Here is a 22,368-nt window from a genome sequence, read left to right as displayed (position 1 = left end):
GCGACGTTGTCTTCAGCACCTGACTCATACAATACACAAGGTATATTCTAATACAGTACATTATACATCTAAAAACACAGACAGAAGAATTTTCAGGGACTACAATGCTGGCGTCATATGTATTGGGAGATCCTGTGATGTTGTTCCCCACTCCCGTACACATATACTACCTGGACTTTTATTATTCGGAATATTGAGCTTTGATTAATCTCCGTCGCCATTAATAGGTTGGGAATATTTAGATCGATCTCCTTTCTGTATATTCCCTGATGTGTTGTGAGACCTACGCCTATTATTGTGCCTTTTCTCTTGCCAGGGAGCTTCTGCAAGCTCAGAGTAAACTCCTCACAGAGGAGAACCAAGTTCTGAGCCAGCAGCTGGAGGTTCTCAATGGGAAGAGCCGGGAGGCTCACGCTGGTCATCTCCAGGAGGGTAAGAATAACTAGGACAGGTTTTGTATTGTGTTTCTCCTGCAACTTTTCCAGCTCCATTGCTATTCATTCATTGTAGTAACTACAGTGTACTTTAGTGTCTACTGCCTTAATATAACCACTACCAGTAGCAATTAGGGGATTCCCCTGTATCACTCGCCACCGCCATTGTTCAGTATAGCTCCAGCTTCTCTGCGGCTCACACCGCGTTATTGCCGTCTTTCCAGTCTGCTTCAGTGTAACGCGAGAGAGCACTTACCAGCAAAGGGAATCTCTGCAGGATCCCATCTACATGCAAGGAAGGTCTGGAGGGGAAGGGTCATCCTATTTACTACAGATGTGTCCTTACTAAGCTTTGCTGCAATCGCATCCTCTCTCTTGCGCCCCCTAGTGATGGATACAGTGGTGCGCTATGTTATTGGCTGTTTGTATTGTATGAGTTCTTACATAAGGTTCCTGTTTGTATATATTACAGATGGAAGAATATTAGACTATAAGAGCTAAAACTAGCGAAAAAGTATCCGATTATTAGCGAAAAAGTAGCAGAGAGCTTTACGACTACTCAACGTTGCTGTTTATCCATCAGACTAACAATGCAACTAAACATGGATACTCCTATTGTAGATGTAACTATGGCATGCGCACGTGACCAATAACAGGATGTAACATTTATAGCCGCAATATCAGCCTTCTGTCGTAGGGACGAATTCAATTAGCCTCAAGGGGTTAATTAGCCCCAATCCAGTGCCCCAGGTTATTCAATAACAGCATAGTGCCGACATGGTCTGAATGTCGGCATTAACCATATCGACAGTGGGATTTTAGGGTTAGGCTTTAATTAGGGTTAGGCTTAGGGGTAAATTTACTGAAGTGAGTTTTAGAAGAGATGTTGCCCATAGCAACCAATCAGATTCTAGCTATTATCTTCTAGAAGGTGCTAGTTAAGTAGAATCTGATAGGTTGCTATGGGCAACATCTCTTTTAAAACTCACCTCTTAAAAAGCTCACTTTAGTAAATTTACCCCTTAGAGTTAGATTGACCTTAAACCTCTGGTCGACATTGTAACTGTCGACATAATACACCACAGCCATTAAGTTAGCTAGCCCAAAATTGACAACCAATTTGTTTATCTAAATGCCTGCATGAAATCTTTCTGTTCAGCGACTATTTTTCTCTTTGAATATTTGCATTAGGTACAGAACCACCAAACCTATCCTTCAGATTGCCTTTTATATAAAGAGCTACTGGTTACATCCACTTATGTATGGTAATTGTTCCCAAACTTTTTATAGTCTCTACAGATGTGCCTTCCTACACCTAGCCTTAATACGCCATACAGTGCGAGACGCTTGGCGCAAGTGAATTGTGTTGAGTGGTGTAGCAACATTTTCATGTCTTCTTTGCCCAAATATGCATCTTAGGCCCGTATTCAATTTGAGCCGAGGCGCGATGCTTCTTCGCCTCCCGGACTTTTCGCCTACATCGCGTGTTTTGCAGGCGGAAAAGTATCACTGGCGTGCCCGCGTGTCGCCGTATTCAATTTGGAAGTAGGCGAAAACGGGACCCGGCGAAACTTAAACAAGCGGTAAGTACTGTCAGATTTGGGGAAATCAGTCCGACACCTCCCAAAAGATGCTCTGACATGGGGGTTCCCTATGGTACCCCCCGATTTGGCTTGCTGAAGGTATTTGGTGTTTTTAAACAGGATCAATAGCTGCTATATAGCGTTTTTGTATAAGTGGTGCAGAATAGTATTCAGGAGGTTTTTTTGCAGAAAATAACTTATCCCAGCAAATTTGGGGTACTTGAAAATGGGGGTCAGCATATTTTAAAGTTGCTAAAGTTAAGTTGAAAAAATCGTGAAAAATCCACCTGCTGCAACCACCTACAATGAAAAAAACACCTGGGGCATACTTGGGGACCCCCCCAGAGTCAAGTTCGCTAGTTTTTATCTTTGTCCCCTACTTTTTTATTTTTTTTGCCCCCAAAATCAAAGTGATTTTTTGGGGTGTCCTTAAGTGTTTTTTTTTTAAAACAAATTTACACAGTTTACCTTTGGGGGACTGTCTGAAGGCTGCACGGGGGTTCCTGCAACGTTACACCCCAAAACCCCAATTCTACACTTTTTTCCGCCTGCTATTCATAGGCAAAACTTTTTTGCCTATTACATGGCATTGACTTTCTGCCTAGGCGGAAAGCTTTCCAAATTGAATACGTGGTAAAAGCAAAAAAGGCGAAAATTACTTCATCGGCGGAAAAGTTTTCGCCAAAAACACGCGAATACGGCTTTTCGCTCCGGATCGAATACGGGCCTTAGTCGCAATCAGATGCAACACACCTCTTCACCAGACGGCACTTATTCATTTTCTATGCAACACTCGTATATCTGTGTGTCTGGAACTGTACTCGCAGCACAGCGGAACTTGGCGTGGATAAAATTCACCAGTCGCTGCATTGTTGCACCTCGTATACAGATTGAGAGTCAGCCGAACACAGATATACAAGTGTCACGTATTAATTTAATCGGTGCAGTCTCGCGAATCTGTATTGTCGTATTGCATTGTGACTAAGATGCATTATTGGGTGAAAAAGACACTCTGTTGAAGCTGAGTCACACAAGACCTGTTGCGCCGAGCAGAGCTGTTTGGCTTGACTGCAGTAATACTGTATGAGGGGACCTGTATATACGTCTCTAGGTTTATCCTCATATGTACAGTACAGTGCTAGAGTGTGTGTTGGTACTTTATAAAATGTAATAATTGACATAAGGAGTAATTTGACATTTGTATTTAGTTATGTGCAGCGGCAGTGGGTAAGCCTGGCACCTCAGGGGTTGTGGTATAACATAATTAGGGTTTAGGCCGGAAGGGTTTAGAATGTCAGAGCAGGCATAAAGGAGACTGACTCAACTCAGTGCAACAAATTAACGGGACTACGTGCAATGTGCTTTTGCGCAATTTTCTGAGTTTCGCTGTACAGAAACCTTGCATAATTTATTAATAATATTCCGTTTAGTACCTGTAATTTTGTGGCGACTTTGCGCTTACCTGTTCCTGCCCCTATAGTTCTTCCCTGTACAGGGAGACTGAGTGCCTAACACTATCCTTTTTCGTATGCATTCCCTTGTACTATGCACAATTAAGCTCCTATTTGAGGTAAAAGTGTCTTTTTAAGACTTATTTTTATTGAATTAACGGTAGATGAGCGGTTTCAGGTATTGTGATACGGATAAGGTAAGTGATGGCACAGCTTGGGTGGAAACGCGTGGCTAGGTTACCGTAATAGCCGCATCAATCTCCAGCTCCCGTTCATTACCATACCAGCCTCAGGAGCAGAATATTTAGCGGGACATTTGCATTGCAGGGCTATTGATTACGAATGCGTTAGGGGAATTTCACAGTAAAGTGACCTTGTCGTGTAGAACGCCGCGTTTGCCACAGATTAACATAAACCTTCTTCTTGCTCGCAGTCTCCCAATTAACAAAGCAGCTAATGACTTCAGAAGCTACAAAGCGGAGTCAGGAGGAAGAACTATTAGAATTTCAGAAACAGCAGGAAGTTTTACGCTCCAAGTACAACGAGCTGAAAGAGAACATGGATGGCAGAGTCGCTGCCGAGGAACACGTTGCCATGGTGACCGAATTAAAAAGGTACAGCTCCTCGCCCTGGGTAATAACTAGTAACAACTTGATCTACATTCATTTGCTTCATGCTCCTGTGCCAAATAGCTCAGCTCCATGGCCGGGGTTGAAGGTTTGGAGGGAATGATTCCGGCGGTAATGTCCGCACATCTCGCCGTGATGTGTCTGCGTTAGCATCTGACATAGAGCTGCTCTTCCTCTTCTGTGTCCCCCGTCGGTCATTTCCGTGGAGGAGCTGTCAGTCCACTAGACAATGATGTCTCCACTGGGTGTCTCTTTACTGGAAAAAGGAGAGCTGTCTGACAAGGAACACGCCAGTAAATTATAATTTAATAGGACGCTCTGGAGTTACAGCAGTCATGCTTCATACTGAGCTATACACCACCAGTGTGTAACCTGCTGATATTACCCCTAGCACTCTGTGTCCTGCTGATATTACCCCTAGCACTCTGTGTCCTGCTGATATTACCCCTAGCACTCTGTGTCCTGCTGATATTACTGTACACAAAGCACTCTGTCCTGCTGATATTATCCCTACCACTCTGTGCTGCTGATATTATCCCTAGCACTCTGTACTGCTGATATTACTGTACACAAAGCACTCTGTCCTGCTGATATTATCCCTACCACTCTGTCCTGCTGATATTATCCCTAGCACTCTGTACTGCTGATATTACTGTACACAAAGCACTCTGTCCTGCTGATATTATCCCTACCACTCTGTCCTGCTGATATTATCCCTAGCACTCTGTACTGCTGATATTACTGTACACAAAGCACTCTGTCCTGCTGATATTATCCCTACCACTCTGTGCTGTTGATATTATCCCTAGCACTTCAGTGCTTTGTGTACTGTAATATAAGCAGTACAGAGTGCTAGGGATAATATCAGCAGGACAGAGCGCTTTATGTACAGTAATATAAGCAGTACAGAGTGCTAGGGATAATATCAGCAGGACAGAGTGCTTTATGTACAGTAATATAAGCAATACACTGTCCTGCTGATATTATCCCTAGCACTCTGTACTGCTGATATTACTGTACACAAAGCACTCTGTGCTGCTGATATTATCCCTAGCACTCAGTGCTTTGTGTACAGTAATATCAGCAGTACAGAGTGCTAGGGATAATATCAGCAGGACAGTGTACTTCTTATATTACTGTACACAAAGCACTCTGTACTGCTTTTATTACTGTACACAAAGCACTCTGTCCTGCTGATATTATCCCTAGCACTCTGTACTGCTTATATTACTGTACACAAAGCACTCTGTCCTGCTGATATTACTGTACACAAAGCACTCTGTCCTGCTGATATTATCCCTAGCACTCTGTACTGCTTATATTACTGTACACAAAGCACTGAGTGCTAGGGATAATATCAGCAGCACAGAGTGCTTTGTGTACAGTAATATCAGCAGTACAGAGTGCTAGGGATAATATCAGCAGGACAGTGTATTGCTTATATTACTGTACATAAAGCACTCTGTCCTGCTGATATTATCCCTACCACTCTGTCCTGCTGATATTATCCCTAGCACTCTGTACTGCTGATATTACTGTACACAAAGCACTCTGTCCTGCTGATATTATCCCTACCACTCTGTCCTGCTGATATTATCCCTAGCACTCTGTACTGCTGATATTACTGTACACAAAGCACTCTGTCCTGCTGATATTATCCCTACCACTCTGTGCTGTTGATATTATCCATAGCACTTCAGTGCTTTGTGTACTGTAATATAAGCAGTACAGAGTGCTAGGGATAATATCAGCAGGACAGAGCGCTTTATGTACAGTAATATAAGCAGTACAGAGTGCTAGGGATAATATCAGCAGGACAGAGTGCTTTATGTACAGTAATATAAGCAATACACTGTCCTGCTGATATTATCCCTAGCACTCTGTACTGCTGATATTACTGTACACAAAGCACTCTGTGCTGCTGATATTATCCCTAGCACTCAGTGCTTTGTGTACAGTAATATCAGCAGTACAGAGTGCTAGGGATAATATCAGCAGGACAGTGTACTTCTTATATTACTGTACACAAAGCACTCTGTACTGCTTTTATTACTGTACACAAAGCACTCTGTCCTGCTGATATTATCCCTAGCACTCTGTACTGCTTATATTACTGTACACAAAGCACTCTGTCCTGCTGATATTATCCCTAGCACTCTGTACTGCTTATATTACTGTACACAAAGCACTGAGTGCTAGGGATAATATCAGCAGCACAGAGTGCTTTGTGTACAGTAATATAAGCAGTACAGAGTGCTAGGGATAATATCAGCAGGACAGAGTGCTTTGTGTACAGTAATATAAGAAGTACACTGTCCTGCTGATATTATCCCTAGCACTCTGTACTGCTTATATTACTGTACACAAAGCACTGAGTGCTAGGGATAATATCAGCAGCACAGAGTGCTTTGTGTACAGTAATATAAGCAGTACAGAGTGCTAGGGATAATATCAGCAGGACAGAGTGCTTTGTGTACAGTAATATAAGAAGTACACTGTCCTGCTGATATTATCCCTAGCACTCTGTACTGCTGATATTATCCCTAGCACTCTGTGTCCTGCTGATATTATCCCTAGCACTCTGTACTGCTTATATTACTGTACACAAAGCACTGTGTGCTGCTGATATTATCCCTAGCACTCTGTACTGCTTTTATTACTGTACACAAAGCACTCTGTCCTGCTGATATTATCCCTAGCACTCTGTACTGCTTATATTACTGTACACAAAGCACTCTGTCCTGCTGATATTATCCCTAGCACTCTGTACTGCTTATATTACTGTACACAAAGCACTGAGTGCTAGGGATAATATCAGCAGCACAGAGTGCTTTGTGTACAGTAATATAAGCAGTACAGAGTGCTAGGGATAATATCAGCAGGACAGAGTGCTTTGTGTACAGTAATATAAGAAGTACACTGTCCTGCTGATATTATCCCTAGCACTCTGTACTGCTTATATTACTGTACACAAAGCACTGAGTGCTAGGGATAATATCAGCAGCACAGAGTGCTTTGTGTACAGTAATATAAGCAGTACAGAGTGCTAGGGATAATATCAGCAGGACAGAGTGCTTTGTGTACAGTAATATAAGAAGTACACTGTCCTGCTGATATTATCCCTAGCACTCTGTACTGCTGATATTATCCCTAGCACTCTGTGTCCTGCTGATATTATCCCTAGCACTCTGTACTGCTTATATTACTGTACACAAAGCACTGTGCTGCTGATATTATCCCTAGCACTCAGTGCTTTGTGTACAGTAATATCAGCAGTACAGAGTGCTAGGGATAATATCAGCAGGACAGTGTACTTCTTATATTACTGTACACAAAGCACTCTGTGCTGCTGATATTATCCCTAGCACTCTGTGCTGCTGATATTGTCCCTAGCACTCTGTGTCCTGCTGATATTACTCCAACCGTATTATGCCCTCAAATATCCTCCAGCCACTGTGTGCCCTCCTCAAATAGCCTCCAGCCACTGTGTGCCCTCCTCAAATAGCCTCCAGCCACTGTGTGCCCTCCTCAAATAGCCTCCAGCCACTGTGTGCCCTCCTCAAATAGCCTCCAGCCACTGTGTGCCCTCCTCAAATAGCCTTCAGCCACTGTGTGCCGTCCTCAAGTAGCCTCCAGCCACTGTGTGCCCTCCTCAAATAGCCTCCAGCCACTGTGTGCCCTCCTCCCATAGCCCCCTGCTATTGTGTGCCCTTCTCTCATAGCCCCCTGCCGCTGTGTGTTCTTCTGCAATAGCACCCGGCCACTGTGTGCCCTTCTCCCTTAGCCCCTAGCCCCTGTGTGCCCTTCTCCCTTAGCCCCTAGCCCCTGTGTGCCCTTCTCCAATAGCCCCTTGCTAATGTGTGCCCTTCTCCCATAGCCCCCTGCCGCTGTGTGCCCTTCTCCCATAGCCCCCTGCCGCTGTGTGCCCTTCTCCCATAGCACCAGGCCACAGCTTATCCTGCTGAAATAACCTCAGCCACTGTGTCTACTCCTGATATCAACCCTGCCATATCGTGAGTGTTCCATGAATATAAGCCACATAGACTTTCTCCTGTATATGTGATGCCAGCCGATGTATGTTTTATTTCCTGTGTTTATATTATAAAACAAACCCACTTATATAATGTCTCTAGTTTGCATGACGAAGCTCTATTCATCCTCCTCCCCATCTATTTTGAAAGCTGATTCATCTGATGATTTATACAGGTCAAGAGCAGTTTGATCGCTCCATGCTCTGATTTCTGTGTAAACTAAATTTAAATTCTGCGTTGCTTCGTCCCTGAATGGGAGACATCCATGTTTTGTTACAATACTGAATTGAATTGTGCCGCTTACCTCTCCTTAGATCTCAGAGCAACTTTCAGAACTCATGGAGCAAATGTGCAAATTACTCCTCTCGTAGCGTCTGCAGCCAAACAGGTCTTCAGAACACTTTGCTATCACATGAACAGCGAATGCAGTACACTTTTCCCTCACTGGGGGCAGTGGTGAGAGTGCTAGTCCTGTCCTGCCATTGGCTGCCATGTTACAGAAGGGATTTCTGGATGCAGTCATATTTCAGTAGCAGTTTTGTGTTATTGGGGCCTTTTTATCAAACCCCCAAAAAATCATGTGGAAATAGCAGTTTCTACATGATTTAGGCAATGGAACTATTTTGCAGGCTGAAGACTGCAGTACCCATTTATTCTCAATGGGGATTGCGTTCTGGGGCTCGGTATGTTTTGTAATCATTCCTAATCGATCATAATGTCGTCTGGTACAAAATATTGACCTTTTTCAGCCTAAACTCTAACCCTTAAATTTCTATTGTGGACATTGACAGTCGACATTCTGGTGTCGAGCTTTTGACTGTCGCCATTGAGATTGTCGACAATAATGACTGCATACAACTTTCTGGCCCCTTTCTATGTCTCTCCTCATCAAGTGGCATTAGCCTCCATAGACATGATGTGGCTTTCTCGCAGGTGAGTTAAAGCTGCCATATTGTGTTCTCGGACTTTGTTAAAAGTCTCCAAAGGACTTTAAAAAATGGTATAATGCCGTTTGGGCAAGTCATGCATGTTGGGCAGGCTACTCTCATGCAATGTTTTTTCTTTTTCCAGCAAGATGACCAGAAAATATATATTAGGAGGCATTTATGAAAACTATTGTACAGGTCGCTACTGTGTAGGGAAAGCCATGCTGTCCACAGCCGTTGGTTTCCTCCTCCTGATTAATGCTTGACAAATGACTGAATCTGATTGGTTGCTATGGCAATGCTACCTATTACCAGTTTTCAGAAATGTCAGAATAAGTATTTGGTCTGTTCCACAGAATCGGGAATGATGGGAACTGTAGTTCGTGGCCACCTGGGTTAATGTTAAATTCTTTTACTGGCCCAGAGGGGTTTTTTGTAGCGTATTTCTTTCATTGTAGTTGGCACAACTATGAAATCACTTCTTTGCCCCAATTTCTGTCTTCTACAGCTTCCCTCTATGGCATGGGTGGGGAACCTTTTTTTTTTTTCTGCCGAAGGCCATTTTGATATATATAACATTATTCTCGGAGCCTGTGCAGGCCACGCCCCCTACGTGTGACGTCACACGGGGGCTGGGCCACAATCTCCGGTGATTACAGCAATGCCCAGAGCATGTGACCGTCTGAAGCATCCTAAGGACGCTCCAGACGGCCCTGCTGCATAGATTCTGGCTGCAGGGCGACATTCTAGGCACCCTGCTAGCCAGATGAGGCTAGCAGAAAAAAGCTCAGAGGGCCAGGCCAAATGATTCCGCGGGCCTTATACGGCCCCCGGGCCTGAGGTTCCCCATTTTTGCTCTATGGACTCAATTCAACACTTATTGAATAGCGCCAGGAAGGAGCTCCCGAAGCTATTCAATTCAGCGCGCTGTTAAGCCCAACTAAAGGATTTTTACTCGCACCCAGAAATCGGACAAAACTGCTGGCGCGATGCCGTTTTCTGCCCTTACCACGGCGGGAACAGCATCGCGCCGGGCACTTAAGTCAGAGAATGCCGGTTCTCGTGACTAAACACCATGTTTAAGGAGCAAGAACGAGCATTCTTCAACATAACAGCGCGCTGATTTGAATGTCTACGGGAGCTCTGTTGAGTTGTATCGAGCCCTATAACTCCACATCATCTTCCGCTCTGGACTCCTTTTGTTTGGCGATTACTCTCAATCCCATGCCATCCTCACCGCAACCCTGGCACTCCAGACGGACACGGGATCTTCAAATGTGTTTCCCCACTGAGGAACAGCATGGCAGACAGTCCCGTTCACTCTCATATCCAGAGAGTGAGTGTTGCCTCCATAAAGCCTTCTACTCCTACTTCAACAACTTTTAATGCTGGCCAGCCAACCCTATATAGCAGGTGTATTCAACATGCAGCCCTCTAGGTGTTGTAGAACTACACATCCCAGCATGTCCTGCCACAGTTTTGGCGTGCCCTAATAGCAACACTCGCACAGGCTATGCTGGGATGTGTAGTTCCATAGCAGCTAGAGGACCACATGTTCAATACCCCTGCTATACAGAGACAAGTGATACCGTGGTGTCTGTCCCCCTGTAGCATAAACTTTCAACATATACAATGTAGAATAAAAATAATCGGCGAATCACAAGACTGAATCGGACTCTACCCATAGAAGCGTAATGGGCTTAGGCCCAAGAAAAGCTGCCACGTCAGTGGGATTCTCTCATTTTGTTTGCGACTGGATAGATGTAAAAAAGAAGTTTTGTTTCAGTCCAGACTCAAGCTATAAGTATTTAAAAGCTTAACGTACAAAAAGAAAAAAAATAACAATACAGAAGGGAAAATAAAAGGGACCAAAGGTTTGGGGGAGGTACACCAGGCGACCGGGAAATGACCGCTTGTCCAATAAGAGGGGAGCATACATCAGTCACACCTTACACTGCTATTACTGTGCGTCCATGGACCGCTCTGCGGCTGGATTTGTGTCTCATTGCTATCATTAGTTTCTAGGCAACAGATGCTCCTTATTGTTGCCAAATATGACTTATTGAGTACTGGCCGCCATGCTAGAATATCTTCCTTACCGCTGGGCGGTCATCTGTTTCGTAGTCTCTCTGGACTGAACAGTCTAGAGATAGGAGACAATCTGTGTCTCACATTATTTTGAATGACCTGGCCTATGTTCCTCAATAAGTTACATGGCCAGATTTGGGGGGTATTCATGAAAGCTTGGAGAGATATAAAGTACCAACCAGTCAGCAACTGTTATTTTTCAAACACAACCTGACAGGAGCTGATTGATTGGTACTTTATCTCTCACAATTTTATCTTTCTTCAAACTTTCATGAATACCTCCCTTGATCTCTTTAATATTATTGTCAATCTTGGGCCATCGGCGGGTGCTGATAACTAGTTAGAGGGCTCCGCCTGGCACCTCGGGGCAACTGGAAAAGGGACATGTCGCACTATCTTTCTCTTCCCGTCAGACTTTAGGCAAAGGTACTCGGAGGATAATGATTGTTTTTTGTTTGTTTGTTTGTTTGTTTTTTAATCTGCTTCACCAATAAATACCCTGGCGTATTGATGCGCTTGTTTCCGGCAGCCGGCTTCAGCAGCAGCAGGAGGATAGCAAGAGCGAAACGCGTGACCTCATGGCCAGGATCTCCGCTCTGCAGGCAGAGAAGAAAGCTCTGCTCCTCCAGAGGATTGACTTATCGGAGGACAACAAGGTCCTGGAGGCCGAGGTGGAGAAAGTCAAAAAGTCTAACAGGTTGGTGTTGTCCATTAAAACAAAAACAAAAAAAAGACTTGGGGCCTGATTCAGAGCCGTACGCTATTTGCGGTCGTTCGTCCAGAAAATAGGGGTGGCTATTCAAATGAACCGTTCGCTCTTTGCGGTTTGTTTACGCCGCTATGTCTGAACGATCGAACAAAACTTGCGGTCGTTTTTTTTAAAAATACGCCCCTGGCCGCTCGCATCCTACGTCATGTTCGCTATTTATTAGATTAATCGAGTACATCAACCAGCGTATGAACTGCTCGCTATTCTTGTGGTTGGTTTTTGCTACCACAATCTTGCGAGCAGTTCTGGCTATAAAATAACCCAGTGACGTGGTCAATGACGCTGCTGTATTAATTATGCACACCCATAAAACGCCCGTTTTGACCGTTTGGCACGCCTGCGTTCGGATCTCCACTCCCCGTTTTCATGCACCTTCCCCTGTTACCACCCACATACGCCTCCTCCTGTCACTCAAAATAGCAGGCATTCGCTATTTAGCGAACAAACGATTTTCGGCCGCACTGACTGGTTCGCGCATGCGTATTACGATCCGTACGCATGCGCAGTAGGGCAAACATCGCTCGGAGCGAACGAGCGGCCGCTTACGAGCGGCTCTGAATCAGGCCCTTATTTAAGAGGGTGCAAGTAAAACCTAGAAACCAGAATGTTAGTAAATATACCCCCTATCGTCTTATACACCATATGGCCTGAGACGCCCAGCATGACTGAGCGGTGCTGAGAACTTGGCACGAGACAAAGCCACGGCCGCTGCTTCGCGCTACTTCATACACCGTTTAAGACTGATTCGCACACAGATCTACAAATGTCGCACATCAAAACGATCGGTGTAATCTAGCAGAGTAGTTTTGTTGCTTCCAGCTATTTCATTAATGCAAATAAGGGCCATATTCAGTTAGCGGCGAAAACTGCAGTTTTTTCACCATTGGCGAAAACAGACGTTTTTCGCCAAAAAACAAGCGAAAACGCAATTGGCGAAAGAAAACTGGAAAAACGTTTTCTCCATCCCAGACCAGGCGGAAAAAAAAAAAATGCAAAATCCCTATTTTTGGCTAGAAATGTGTGGGATTTCTTTCAGAACCCTTTGGACACCGTCCCCCCCCCCCCCCTAATGATCAATTACCCTCCCAAAAAATTGTAAGTTGCGCACTTGGGTGAAAAACGCACGTGCAATTTTGGGTTTAAAAAAAAAAAAAATGTTTGAAAATGGTTTTAATGTATTGGGTCTGATTTTTTGGGGGGGCGGTATGGATGTGTGAAGTGTGTTAAACATCGCACGCGGTCGCAGCAGGCGGTTTTTTACAGTTTTTAAAATGCATTTTTACGACACGAAAATATATTTGCACCCATTTTAACGTACCCCAAATTTACATGGAACACTAATTTCCTGGAAAAAAAATTTCTTTGTATCGTTTTCAACTTTTATTTTTTTCGTTATTCGCCAAAGTGCGCAACTTACGAAAACAAATGTTGGGTCATTTATCATTAGGGGGGCTGTCCAAAGGGTTCTGAAAGAAATCCCCACATTTTTAGCCAAAAATATTGATTTTGCTTTCTTTTTTTCGCCTGGTCTGGGGTGGAGAAAACGTTTCTCCAGTTTTCTGTCGCCAATTGCGTTTTCGCCTGTTTTTTGGTGAAAATATCGCCTGTTTTTTTGTCGAAAAACGTCCGTTTTCACTAGGGGCGAAAGAAACCACAGTTTTCGACGCTAATTTTATACGGCCCTAAGACGCACATTTTGAGTGTGAAAGACGTTCGGCGTCCTGAGGCGCACGGGACCTGGCGCATCCAAGAGGGGGCGGTTTGGCGCCACTAAAGCTTCTGTGTATAAGTAGACATCTGTATATCGGCCAAGATCACATGACATAGCTGATAGGCAGCATCGCTCTTCCTGCCTCCCTGTATTATATGGTTCTGCATCATTCTCCTGTATCCGTGTCATACTTAGTGTTGCTGTTCTGTCTTTCCTTCAGTATTTTACATTTATGTAGTGCTCAGAATGATCTCATTAAATGCACCTCCACAGCCCATATCACAGTTTGTTATATCATAATTTGAACACTGAGCAACCTTATCATTTTAAATGCAAATGTCTTTCAGCTTCAGTTGCAGTATGTAATTAAGAGGCTGGCAAATGAATAATGTAATAGCGTGAGCATGGCGTGCATCCCAAACCTGCCATTACTGAACGCTGCCGCCATAGAGCTACGCAGCAGCTAATGGTGTGTATTCCTGTTCCAGGAAGATGCAGAGGAGGGTCGGCCAGCTGAAGCAGCAGCTGGAGGACGCAATGGAGAAAGAGGTTGCAGCTCACCAGTATCTGGCCAATCTTATAACGCTCGCCGAGAACATGGCCGGGGAGAGGGACGAGCTCATTCACGTGGTGAGTGACAGTCGTTCACCCCTTTGTCAACAGGTATTCAGTCATTGTGGGATTCCAGATCCTCTCCATTGATGCTACAGATGTGTCCTCATACATCTAGCCTCAACTCGCCACGCAGCCCGACTTGCCTGGCGTGAGTGAGCCGCCAGTTCCCGCGCTACTCTGCTAGCGTCGGGCGTCTCTTTTTTGCTGTAAATGCGTCAAATTCGCAATGCGTTGCGACTGGGACGCACCAGCAGACACTGCTGATTAATTTGGTATGTGACACCTGTATATCCAGGGCTGGTGCTACCATTAGGCAGCTGCTTAAGTGTGCCGGCCACTGGAGGGCGCAGCTGAGTCCACAAAAAAAATAATGAATGTCATAATTCATGGCTGAGTGGCATATTATGAATTTGCAGCAGTGTTATAAGGTACATTATGATTTTGGCACTCTGCTGTGTGTAACATTCTATATAGTATATTATGAATTTGGGACACTGCTGTGTGGCATGTTATATAACTGGGGAGACTGATGCTTGGCATATTATGAATTGGAGGGAGGAGGGGCGGTTGGTGAAATGTCGCCTAGGGCCCCCGGAAAACTTGCACCGGCCCTGTGTATATTTGTGTTGCCCATAGCAACCAATCGGATTCTAGCTATTATCTTCAAGAAGGTGCTGGATAAATGATAAGTAGAATCTGATTGGTTGCTATGGGCAACATCTCCACTTCTAAAAACACTTACTTTAGTAAATATACCCCTAAGAGAGAAGTTTGCTCACCAGCAGATTTCTTCAAAGCGTAGCAGTAAGGGTGATTAGCTAAAGCAAGTTCTATGTGTAGGTCCTGTAGGGCAAATACGATCCGTGCCTATATTTGCGGCAAGCACCTACTTTTATGCGGGACACATTTCAAACGCGAAAAATATAGCATCTTCCGAGGGGGAAAAACGTGCAGATGGGAGTATCCGTGGCTGAGTGTGCGATACACGCATGAAAGCGCAGTGGTTTGAACAGTGTGGGGCGGGGGGAAGGGGTTCTGCAGTGCAACTATAACCCACAAAAGGGCTTTCAAACACACAAAGGTCACACAAGTTACTAATGGCTAAACCAATCGATACTTTTGGAATGAGAACAGAGGGCCTGATTAAGAGCCGGACGCCATTTGCGCTCGCTCGTTCAGAAAAAACGGGCCGGCTATTTAAATTGAGCGCTCGCTCTTTGCGGTCTGTTGACGCCTCTATGTCTGAGCGAGCGAAGGAAATATGCGCTCGCTATTTTGTAAAGACGCCCCCTGGCCGCTCGCCTCATACGTCATCTCCGCTATTTATTAGATTAATCGAGTACATCGAAAGGTTTCTGAACTGCTCGCAGTGCTTGTAGTTGGATTTTCCTACCGCAATCCTGCAAACAGTTCAGGATAAGAAACAACCAAGTGATGTGGTCAATGACGCTGCTTTGTTAATTATGCACACCCTTAAATTGCCAGTTTTGACCGTTTGGCACGCCTGCGTTCGGATCTCCACTCCCCGTTTTCAAGCACCTTCCCCTGTTACCACCCACAAACGCCTCATCCTGTCACTCAAATTAGCAGGCACTCGCAATTTTGCGAACACACGTTTTCCGCCTGCACTGACCGGTTGGCGCATGCGCATTACGACCCATACGCATGCGCAGATGTGCGAACATCGCTCGGAGCGAACGAGCGGCCGCTTACGAGCGGCTCTGAATCAGGCCCAGAGACTGTTAAACTGATATATTGGTTACCCCAAAGTGGTAGTAGGCCAACTATAAGGCGTCACTGTTACCCTGTCCATTCTGAGCAACCGTAGATAGGGTTGCTCTACTGTCCAGTGGTGCGACTTTTTACACAAAGCGATGGAGTTGTGATGCAGCCAGTGGGAATCTCTGTACGAGTCTTATTGGCTGCTGCATTAGTATAAAGGCTCAGTCTCGCTACGTAAAAACGTCCACCTCTAAATCAGGCCCTTTGTGCAGTGCGCCTTCCGAAACCCATAATGTGAGCGCGCTCCTTGTCTGGTGTACAGAGATTATTGCCAGCATATGTTGTAGCCCTGTCAATGACCTTTTTACCGATCACCTGGCAGCAACTTCAGTGTATGCCACTTCTGGCTAGCTACCACTTTTACTATTTTATATATCTATTCATTTATAATCAACATTAGTTCTTCTGTAACATATTGGGCAAGTGGCAAATTCATTCTATGCATTTAATATTTCCAGGCAGAGTTTTCTATATATGTGTTTTTGGGGGAGGGGGGGGGGGGTTTCTGCTTATCGCCCTAATTCAGTTTATTTGTGGACCCAAGTGAGGGAGAGAGATGTTACAGGCTGTGTCCTTGATACATCGGAGTACTGAACATGTTTAATAGATTGTGGCATTACAGATGGCGGGCGGCAACTCCCTGCCCTGGGCCCCAGCAATCTTAGTGACATTCCGCGCAGAGAACTTGATTTGTTCCGATGTCTGTGCCTTCATATCTATTTTAAGGTTACCTAGAAGCTAAAACGTTCTCCCTGTGGAAATCTTTAGCAGCGTTAAAAGCGCACAATACAGTTCTCCTATTGTTATACCGTTATGACCATCTGTATTGTGAAATAAATCACTGAATATAGAAGAAGATAGCTTGATAGAGATATATAATATAACTCTACTGTTATATATAATGTGGGTTAAAGAAAAAAATGCACTCCCCAAAAATTGTTAAACGCTGTCCCCTGTTACAATAAATACCCCAAACCCCCCCCCCATATATGCCCGCTTTCTGCAGGGCTTTAGTTTGTGACCTCAAGGCAATAAATAGGGGCATTAGTCCTTTTTCTGCAGGATAAACCGTCCTCTTCCATAACATTGGATAAACCGTCCTCTTCCATAGGCTCTTCATATTGACGGCTATGTGCGACGAACACGTATGTTTGTAAATACATGTACAGATGTGTCCTCGCACATCTTTGCTGCAGCCACTCCAAATAGCCCCCCTTGGCGTGGCAGGTTCCCGTTAGACTCTGCTAGTGCCAGGCGTCTAATTTTTGCCGAAAATGCGTTTAAATTGCAATGTGATGCGACTAGGACGCACCAGGAGACTGTGCTGATTAATTTGTATATCTCGTATGTCTGTGGGCCTGATTCAGAGCCGCTCATAAGCGGCCGCTCGTTTCGCTCCGAGCGATGTTCGCACATCTGCGCATGCGTATGGGTCGTAATGCGCATGCGCCAACCAGTCAGTGCGGTCGGAAAACATGTGTTCGCAAAATTGCGAGTGCCTGCTAATTTGAGTGACAGGATGAGACGTTTGTGGGTGGTAACAGGGGAAGGTGCTTGAAAACGGGGAGTGGTGATCCGAACGCAGGCGTGCCAAACAGTCAAAACGGGCGTTTTAAGGGTGTGCATAATTAACAAAGCAGCGTCATCGACCACATCACTTGGTTGTTTCTTAGCCTGAACTGTTTGCATGATTGCGGTAGGAAAATCCAACCACAAGCACTGCGAGCAGTTCATACGCCTTTCGATGTACTCAATTAATCTAATAAATAGCGGAGATGACGTAGGATGCGAGCGGCCAAGGGGCGTCTTTACAAAATAGTGAGCGCATGTTTCCTTCGCTCGCTCAGACATAGAGGCGTCAAAACAGACCGCAAAGAGCGAGCTCTCAATTTAAATAGCCGGCCCCTTTTTTCTGAACGAGCGAGCGCAAATAGCGTCCGGCTCTGAATCAGGCCCTGTGTGCGACTGAGTCTCTGAATCAGCAGGCGAAGTGCTACGATGCAGCGGCCACAGCTTTTTTCCGCTCCATTTGCGGACTCTGTCATAGACACATATACAAGTGTCGCATATCAAATTAATCGGCACAGTCTCCCGGTGCTTTCTAGTCGGATCACTTTGCAGCTTAGACCATTTTCGGCAAAAAAAAAAACATCCACCGCTAGCAGAGTTGCACGGAACCTAGCGGCTCACTCACGCCAGGCATATCGCGCTAAATGGCCTATTGAGGATAGATGTCGGAGGACACTTCTGTAACTAATAATACTTTTTAATAATTTAATTTTAAATTGTTTTTTTTACTGGTTGGAACCTGAATGCCGGGTAATTTTTTTTCTGGTATTTTTCTGTATTCTCTCTTTCAAAACAGTTTTTAGGAGGCATCCATGAGGCGTCTGCAACTGCCTCTTGGTGTGTAGGGTCCTCCCATGTGGGGTATTTTCCTGTCATTATGGCTGTAGGTGCCCTCATTGAAACAAGCTATCTATAGCCTTATTCAGCAACTTTGCTTTATGACCTTGTTCTATTATTATTGAGTTCAAAATACAAGGTTTTCTTTACACTTTTTTTTTTTTTTTACATTCTCATAATAAACTCTATAATACATGTGTTGGTATTTTCTCTATAACTGACAAATTAAAAACTGTAACATTCCCATAGCAACCAATCGGCTCTTAGCTATTATGTATCTAGTACATTTCTATAAAATGCTAGCTAGAATCTGATTGGATGCTATGGGTAACACCTCCACCTGTCCTCATTAGAAGGTTTGTTAAATCTCCCTCTAAATTTCTTAACCACAACCCCAAATTCTAACCAACTAATCCAAGTAGGTATGAGCTAATTGTTGCATGATTAGGAGATTTCCATTGTCTCTGGATATGAGAATGCTATCCATGTTTAGGATGCAGAAGGCAGGGCCTGCCGCCACTCTCTTTGGATATATCTGCTGCATCTTTACAAAACGTATGAAGTTCAGGACAGTTCCAACAACTATGCCAGGGGTCTCCTAAGTCACATTTCCAGCACTTATCCTGTGCACCCTTAGGGCAATTGTACCAATGAGTAATAATCTTATATTGAGTTTCGGGGAACATTATTCTTCGAGAAGAAGCCTGTTGACTCATCAAGAGGTCTATCTGTGTCTAAGATGGGCACTACCACTAAGCGTACATAGGCCGTTACCTTGGGTGTTAGGGTTTAGAGCAGGGGTGGGGAACCTCCTTATAAGGACCTTGGAATCATTTGGTCTGGCCCTCAGAGCTTTTTTCTGCTAGCCTCATTTGGCTAACAGGGTGCCTAGAATGGCACACTCCATCCAGAATCTTTTTAGCAGTGCCACCTGGAGCGTCCTTAGGACGCTTCAGACGGTCACATCGCTGCCCTTACAGCTCCCCATCCTCATGGTGCTCGGGCATTGCTGTAATCACCGGCATTTAGTTTCTATATTTCATGACGGTGGCCAGTCACTGCACGCTGGTTGCTGGCTGCTGGCATGGGGGGGGGGGGGGGGGGAGCAGCTTCTTACCTGTGAAACCGCCGGCTGCTGCTTCTCCGTGTTTGCAGTGGGCTGGGAGTGCGACACCGAGCTATGATGGCACAGTGCCAGGCTTCCAACAAGAGAACATGCTGCCCCTGCAACACTTCACACTAGGTATAAAGTGTGACGGGCAGTGCTCAACCGACTTGCTTATATCGCATTCCTATAGAAGTCATCTATAGATAGCGGACTCCAAATGTTTGGGCTCCTGTCTCATAGCACATAGTAGTTCAAATGGTTCTTTCCCAGGATGTTATTTTTCTTTGTTCTCCCAAAATGGACCACTTGTGAGACCTTCAAGACCTAGTATGGACGTATTCCCTCACCCAAGGGCCGTCCAAAAGAGGTTTATTAAACCCACGTTTTCTTCAACACTTAAGGCCTTTAACCCGATGGGAAGTTCTTGTTATATACATAAGTAATGTCATTGCTTGTGAAATGCGTTGGTGCCCTTCCTTAGAGTTTCTTCTGCTATATTTTTGAGACTTTTTGATCTGCTCTCGTAAACACACTGTATAATATTTCTAACATGGCCATCTGTCACTAAAGAAGGGGGTCTTAGATGTCACCCAAAAATAGTATCAACATGCTCCATATTTGTGAAATTGGTTCTTACTGTTCTTGTTCAGTTCTGCCTATAGTACAGGATAGCGCTGTAATGTTTGCACATGCGATGCTCTGCAGCTGATCACTTGTAGGCTATTGAAGTGTCTCTTATTAATCTATTGTTCCAGATTTACCCAGAGGAGTAACTGTTATTTCTGCCTTTACTGTATACACGCAGTCTCTGCTAACCTATGTTATACAGCAGTGTTGGCTAACTTTGACACTCCAGCTGTTGTGGAACTATATATCCCAGCATGCCCTGCCACAGTTTTAGTATGCCCTAATAGCAAAACTGTAGCAGTGCATGCTGGGTTATGTTGTTCCATAACAGCTGGAGTGTCAAGGTTAGCCAACACTGTTATACAGTGTGCAATGTATACGTTACAGTCCATATTTGTTATATGGAATATCAGTATTGCTCCTCACAGACACTGGATACACTGACATATACAGGCATTTTCCCGTCTAAGACATTATTCCCATTGACGCTGCTACAAATATATGCGACTTTTGAAATCCATACTGTGACTTTTAATTATACACATGCATAAGAGGCTTCAGAATATTCCTCTTGAGATCTGATAGCTGCTATATATCTCTTTGTAGGTAAAACTAAAGGGAAATTCTGCATGCTAATTACCGTGCTCCTTTCAACAACGTCTGACACCATCTCTCCTCTCTCAGGATCTAGATTGTATTCAGGGTTTCGATCATTGTCAGATTTCTTTCATTATTACTTTATTGCCTCCTTTGAAAATGTATTTTCAGCTCTTATGGCTCTAGCAATTGGTATAATTCAGAGGACAGTGCAGGGACCCGTGTTCTCGTCCCTTTGTACATTTCCTCAGGACTCGCTTAGCAAATCCTTTAGGTTTAGATTGACCTCTATGCTGAAATCGCACGGCTCCATTTGTCTGTTGCAAAACTTACACTTGAGGTTAAAACCACAAGCGCCCAAGTGATTACAGATATTGAAGCTCATATAAGCTCAATGAAAACAGATGGCGTCTTAATCTTTCCCCCATACCCTGTTCTTGAAGTTCCAATGACAGTTAGTTGACACATCCTCCTTTTAGTTCCTTTTTCCCAGGCTTCTTGTCTCGATGTCATCACCTTCCACAGTCACAAATTATCCCCCTTTTCACTCGGAAATATTGCTGACGCCCCTTTTTCTTTGTCCCTAAACACTAATTGCTGCCCTAATTCTGTCCTTTATTGACTACTGTAATTTTCCTGTTTCCCATCATGCTCCTCTGCAATCCAAGTGCTCAAGACGCCACATTATAATAGGCAAATAAAAAAAATGCAGAACATGAATTATTTGTGCTGACCTAAGGAACTCTTCAGTGCTTGACATTGGTTCAATTAATAGGTCTGTTTGACTTGATGTATTTCTAGATCATTTTAACGGGAGTTTGAGCCTGCGGTTGAGAACCTTTGAAAGTTAGACCTTTTAGCATTATTATTAGAATTCATTTTATTTGAGACGTCACAAAGTACGCAGTGACTTACAGGGTAAACATAATAAACATTTCATAGTAGCAGAATACACTGTACAACAAATAAATACTTTTAATTTGTTTCCGTTCTAAAAAGAGTCATACTTTACTAATTTGAGGTCAAGAAAAACTAAAATGATTTCAGAATGTTTTTACTAGCTCTATTTTTTGAGCTACACTACTTGCACTATACTGTATGTACATTAGTAATATAGTCATAGTGAAAAGCTATTTTAAAATAATCTGATATTTTCTTGATTGAAAATAAATAACAGTTGTTTTAATTCAATCAATCACAAATAAGAACACAAAAACGAAACAAACATACAGCATAGGAAACAAACATACAGCATAGGAAACAAACATACAGCATAGGAAAGTACTATGTAATATAGTGGCCTATTCATGGGGGTGCTTTCTCTTTGCTTGTCTGGGGCATCTCTTGTCACTGTCACCCACCCTGATATCTTTGTCCCATTGCTGAGATGTCTTGGTGGAATCGCTCCCTATGCTGTCACTCAGTGCACCACAGTTATCTTGTCTGGGTAATCCCGTGAATCGCATATATTTGAATAGGGGAGGGGACAAATAACGGATTCATTTAATTGGTTCATGAGGCCCCGCCCCCTCTGCGCGGAACGCAGATTGCTGGTAAGATTCTCTCCATTCTGCCCACTTCACTAGGAATACCCCTACATCGTCATAAATG

The 22,368-nt window shown here is 44.2% G+C and overlaps 1 protein-coding gene across 3 annotated transcripts in view; it reads left to right on the top strand.

Annotated features, from left to right (window-relative positions):
* CEP89 (centrosomal protein 89) overlaps positions 1 to 22,368 on the top strand; it is a 163,196-nt gene that overhangs the window by 60,032 nt on the left and 80,796 nt on the right. For all 3 annotated transcript variants that reach the window (XM_088451086.1, XM_088451087.1, XM_088451088.1), the window contains exons 13-16: positions 317 to 432; positions 3,902 to 4,082; positions 11,672 to 11,839; positions 14,111 to 14,252. In XM_088451086.1, coding sequence (XP_088307212.1) covers positions 317 to 432; positions 3,902 to 4,082; positions 11,672 to 11,839; positions 14,111 to 14,252 — 607 coding nt within the window. The remainder of the gene's footprint in view (positions 1 to 316; positions 433 to 3,901; positions 4,083 to 11,671; positions 11,840 to 14,110; positions 14,253 to 22,368) is intronic.

Source organism: Taudactylus pleione, unplaced genomic scaffold (genome assembly GCF_031769625.1).
Source record: "Taudactylus pleione unplaced genomic scaffold, aTauple2 ptg000537l, whole genome shotgun sequence".
NCBI lineage: Eukaryota > Metazoa > Chordata > Amphibia > Anura > Myobatrachidae > Taudactylus > Taudactylus pleione.
Note: the sequence above shows the minus strand (reverse complement) of the source record. Positions and strands in the feature narration are given on the sequence as shown.